This window comes from Condylura cristata, unplaced genomic scaffold, assembly GCF_000260355.1.
Source record: "Condylura cristata isolate star-nosed mole 26May11 unplaced genomic scaffold, ConCri1.0 scaffold00011, whole genome shotgun sequence".
NCBI classification, from domain to species: domain Eukaryota; kingdom Metazoa; phylum Chordata; class Mammalia; order Eulipotyphla; family Talpidae; genus Condylura; species Condylura cristata.
In genome coordinates this window covers 462382-467363 of record NW_004567112.1, presented here as the reverse complement: position 1 = coordinate 467363, position 4982 = coordinate 462382, and the positions used below count along the sequence as shown (strand labels likewise).

The 4982-nt window shown below is 56.0% G+C and overlaps 1 protein-coding gene across 2 annotated transcripts in view; it reads right to left on the bottom strand.

Annotated features, from left to right (window-relative positions):
* Positions 1–141: 141 nt before the first annotated feature.
* The window catches only part of LOC105853525, a 7190-nt gene continuing 2349 nt past the window's right edge, over positions 142–4982 (bottom strand). Inside the window, exons 2-3 of one of the 2 annotated variants that reach the window (XM_012723976.1) lie at positions 1370–1552; positions 142–898 (exon numbers count right to left, since the gene is read on the bottom strand). In XM_012723976.1, coding sequence (XP_012579430.1) covers positions 870–898; positions 1370–1552 — 212 coding nt within the window. In that variant the 3' untranslated portion in view covers positions 142–869. The remainder of the gene's footprint in view (positions 899–1369; positions 1553–4982) is intronic. The other variant, XM_012723975.1, reaches the window with a different exon arrangement.

Genomic DNA, 4982 nt, shown 5'->3' with positions numbered 1-4982 from the left:
AGGAAGCGGCGAGTCGCTCACCGCCGAAACGAGATGACACCGCGCTGCGGGGGTCACCTGCTCAGAAACCAGAGTGGGCACGGGCCCTCCACTCAGAAGCCGGGTATCAAGGAGCTGAACACACCAAAATTGTGACGTGAATCCAAAATCTAGTCTTTATTTTGGTTTATTTTAATTGTCAAACTTGCAATACACCCGAAATTTAATTAAACATCAAAATGGACGGGTAGGTCAGTGTGGTCAGTTTCATTGGATAGTGAATACATGAATGTGTCAAATGTCACAGGAATTTTATCCAACATTTGTCGTGCAAAGGCTCCCAAGTGAGACCGCGAGCGCAGACCGGCGAAGGACAAGGCAGTGACCGGGCCGGGCACGCGGCGCACGAGGCACCTCGGAGGCCGGGGAGCCCCCGGGAGGCGGGAGCAGGAGACGCCCGGAACGCGGAGAGGGGGCCCCGCCGGGCAGGCCCAGCCACCGGACAGACAGGCGCGGACTTCAGAGCCGCCAGAGACCCGGACGAGCACCTGCGTCGTGCGAGCAGAAAGACTCTGGCGCAGTGGCGAGTCCAAACCGAGGCACTGGGCGCAGCCCGGCGGCGTGGTCCCCCGCCCCCAGGCAGGGGCCCCGACTCGGCACCCGCCAGTGCTGCCCGGGGCGCGGAGGGGCTCTCCCACGTGCCGCTGAGGGGCCGGTGGTGACCGACACTCAGGAGACGTGTGGGCCGCCCCCGCAGTGCCACGCTCCATCCCTGAGCGCAGGCGTTTCCACTCCTGAGAGCTTGCCCACCGTGTGAATGCCCAGCTGCGTGGTCGTCTCTGGCGCTGTGCAGAGTTGTCTGAGACAAGCAGAAAACGACCTGATGAACTTCAGTAGAGGCCGGAGCCAAAAACCGAGGCTACAAGCACAGGAAGGAGCATCAGCTCTTTCTAAAAATGCGTTTGCATGATTTATTAGCCTGGAGGATAGTCACGCATGTGTCACTGGATTACTGACTTCAAGTCACTGACCTCTCCATTTTTATAAAACAAACCAAAAAAATCAAAATGTGTGTGTGTGTGTTGCATGTGTGTATTGTGTATATGTGTGTTGTACATGTTGTGCAATGTGTATGTGTGTTGTCATGCATGCTTGTGCTTGCACGTATGTGTACTGTGTTTATGAGTGTATCTGTACACGTGTAGACCTGTGTGTATGTGTTGTGTAGCTGTGTATATGTATGTATGTGTGTGTATACTCTTCTGGTCATCTCAGATTATCCTACTTGTCCTAATTTAGTGGCAAAAATGGAAATGTAAAGCCTGACAAAATAGAGCCAACGCACACTCCGTTCTCAGACGGAGAAGGGAAAACCTGCAGCAAGCCCTACCTGAGAACAGCGGGCACCTTCGTGTGGCCTGAGGCGGGACCTGAGCGACAGGGAGAATGGCCGCCTGTGGAGTGACGGCTGCGTGGGCGGCCCAGGAAAGCAGGGCTGGCTCGATCCCAGAAAGCCGGCTCCGCGAGACTGTATCACGACATCCAGAGACAGCAACGCCTGCAGGAAGCATGACTACACAGAGAGAAGAGGGCATTTCCTTCACACAGTAAAATGAAAATTTGCTTCTCTAACATACCTCATCATAAACTCATAAACTCCCAACAAAACTCCCAACAAAATAAGGAACCTTACTAACTTTCTAGCCGATTCAGTAAGCCCAGACAAAAACTGGAAGAAACGCTGCAAAGATGGGACACGTACATCACTCTCTGCACTCTCTCCTTTGGAAACTAGTAAACTACATCACTTTTATCACTAACTGACAGGTCAGAGGTTTGTGATCAAAGGGTTTTGAACATTACTAGATTTTCCTACGTAAGAAAAACAAAACACAGAATACATAATAAAGAGGAATATTCACAGAGAATAAAAAGTATAGACTACCAAAGAATAGTTTTAACAACAATGTGTAAAGGCAGCTGCAAACTCTGCCTCCCTGGGGCCTCGGGGTCAAATCTGAGCGTTACCACCTACTGCCTGCACCCCACCGTGGCCAGGGAGGGACCCCAGGGTGCAGCAGACCCCTCCTGTCTCCTGACGCCCCCTCAGCAGTGGATTTCAGGAGATCCCCCTAGCTTGTGCCTCGGGCGGCCGCGGCGATGTTCCTAACAGCAGAGGTCGCGGGACCTAAGCGTGCAGGCTGGTTACGTGAGTCTCATCTCTCCTGTCTCGACGCGTGCCGAGGGACGCGGTCACCATCTACTCTCAAGCGGCCGGGCCGGGAAGGCCGCTGCCCAGCTCCACGGGGCTCACGCGGGCGTGGCGAGTGCGCAGGCCAGGGCGGGCGCACCCCACTTCCAGTCGCCCGGGCTGGGCCTCCGCGAAGCATCTGCAGCTGGACGCGCCTCAGAGGCCAGCTCTCGCAGGGGCTTTCCGCGGCCAAGGCCGCTGGGCCGCGAATGTCCAGCCCTCCAGCAGCTTCTCCACGTGGCTGAGGGGGGCGGCGCGGGGCTCGGGCCAGCTCCCAGACAGCGCCCAGCTCGGCCCGGACGGCGGAGGGGCCGTTCTCCAGTTCCCACCAATGAAAGGGAGAAGCTGGAGCCGCAGCTGGAGGCCACGGGTCTGCGCGGGGCCACACCGCTGGGGGCAGCGGCCTGGCCCTCTCCCCCGGCCTCCCCGTGAGGCTGACGTTTCCAGGGCCAGGCGGCCTTCTGAGCCTCGACTGCCCGCCGCCTGACCGCCTGGGCCCGGAGCCTGCAGGGGTGGGGAGAGGGCCGCCCCGACGGTCGCTGCGGCCGGAGTGCACAGGTGCGTGATCACTGACGCAGAGCCCACACCTTACAGCCGCCACCGGGGAGGCCAGGGCCGCCCCACCGGAGCGGGGGCACGAGGCCGTGAGCGCGGCCTCCGCTCCCCCGGGCGGGCGGTGGGGAGCACCGGGCCCGTGCTGGTCCCAGACCCCGAGTCACCCCAGCGGCCTGGAGGAGCCCAGAGCCAGGTCGCAGAGGCCTGGCGGAGGCAGGAAGTCAGGAGTCTGCACCGGGCCACTTTGTAGGGAATTTCAGGGGGAAAAATCAAATTAAAACATTCATCCAATTAGTAAAATATATGGGTAGAAATGATGAAACGTTTTGGATTTTTCAGACTTGCGCGATCCCGCCGGAATTCAGTTCATCATCTTTGCCAGCGTCGAAGCGACCGACTCAGACCCCTGTGCCTCAGTGAATAATATTTCAACTGGAGAATTTGGAGGACTTGTGAAATTCATAAAAGAGATGTTCGAAACTCTTCATAATTATGCCAAATGTATCTTGATTTCTCAGAACCGCCAGTGTCGGGAGCGAGAAAATGGAATCCGTGAACAGATGAGCTAATTAGGCCCATCACCTGAGCCCCGGCCAGGCCGCCAGGAGCCCCCCGAGCCCGAGGTGCCGGCCTGTGACCTGTGAGCGCCCCGCCTCCCCTCGACAGGCCTGCCACGCGGCCCCCAGCCAGGAGGCCTTCCCGAGCCGCCAGCCGGCGCTCTCCCAGCGGAGCCTGCCGGGGCTCTGGTCCGACCCGCCAAGGTGGGGGTTCCCGGCGCCGTGTGACGCAGCCTGGCAGCTGCCGGTGCCCTGGTGCTGCAGACAAGGCCCCAGGGGCCCTGGGACCCGCTGGGTGAGTGGCCCTGGCCCCTCCCCGCAGGAAGTGGTCCGCGATCGTCCTTACTAGACGTCAGCTTGCTGTCGTATTTCCCTGTCTTCAAAACGTTATCAGATCCACTTGAAGAGTTAAAAGCCTTTCACACGGCTTCTGTAGCTGGATTTTAATTTCAGTTTTTGCTCCTTTCTTCCCATAGAACGCTGCAGAGAGTGAGATACGGTGCTTTAGTGCCATAAATTATTATTGAAGGGTAAGGCGGCGTGTTTCGAGTGTGTATGTGCTGCTTCATCATTTATTTAAAGGTATTGAAAAAACTGTGTTAAAATTAAAAATGTAATATATCAATTCATCTCCCGCTGTTTATTCAAAATGTCCCGGTGCACGTCTGTTCTGAGCCCACGCGGCCCATCTCTCAGAAAGGAAAGCCCCTCGAAGCCGCTTTTTCCAGAGCTTTCTGCCCTCTCGGCTTCGAACTCTTCACAACTCCTGACACTCAGAAAGCTCAAAACGTGTCCGGGACGGTCTCCTCTCCCTTTCTCTCCTGGTTTACTTTTATCCCGAGCATCTCAACGGACTCCAGACACAACTGTGGTTAATGTCTCTGTGAGCCGAGAGCCACTGATCGCCTCAAATTAGTACTGAAAGTACTAATTTGTTTTTACTTTCATTTAGGTGCACTAATGCAAATCAAAGACATCAACTAATCGGGTGTGAGGATCAGCTATAAAGAAAAAGAAAGGGGCGCAGCTTTCCCAGGGCAAGGGGATCGCCGCCGAGATGACCCCAGTGAGCCGCCCCGCGTGTTCAAGGGGGGTCCTCTCGATTCCATCTGTGAACATTTGGTCAGTCCTTGTACGGAGAAAAGACATTTCTCCGGGTTCATATTAATTTTTGTGCACATCTGCGCGTTCACCTAATCCCCACCCGCGCACACTTCAATTAAAATTAACGGAAGTCAAATCCTTGAGTGGTTTTAATTGCAATATGTAGATTACAAATGGCGCCGTCTTTAGCCACAAAAGCGATTCCTTTCCTCGGCCACCCTCTCAGGAATAATATCCAAGAGAGGGGCTCGATCGTGGAAGAATCTCATTTATTGTGTCGCTGCCCCAGATGATACTGAGACCTGGCGATGGGCAAAGGCCAACCCCGACGAACGCAGAGGTACAATGAAGGAGTGCGCTAAGGAACGCCCGCTCTCTCTGCTCAAGGGCAGACGGGGCTGGCGGTGCCAGGAAGGGCTCCGCTGGCCGCGCTTTAATGAGGCGGGCATAATGACCCCTGCGCTCTAGGCGCCACGCAGCAAATGGGATTTTTCTCTTAAGTAGGTTAAATATGACCCTCACATCTGGTTTGTCAC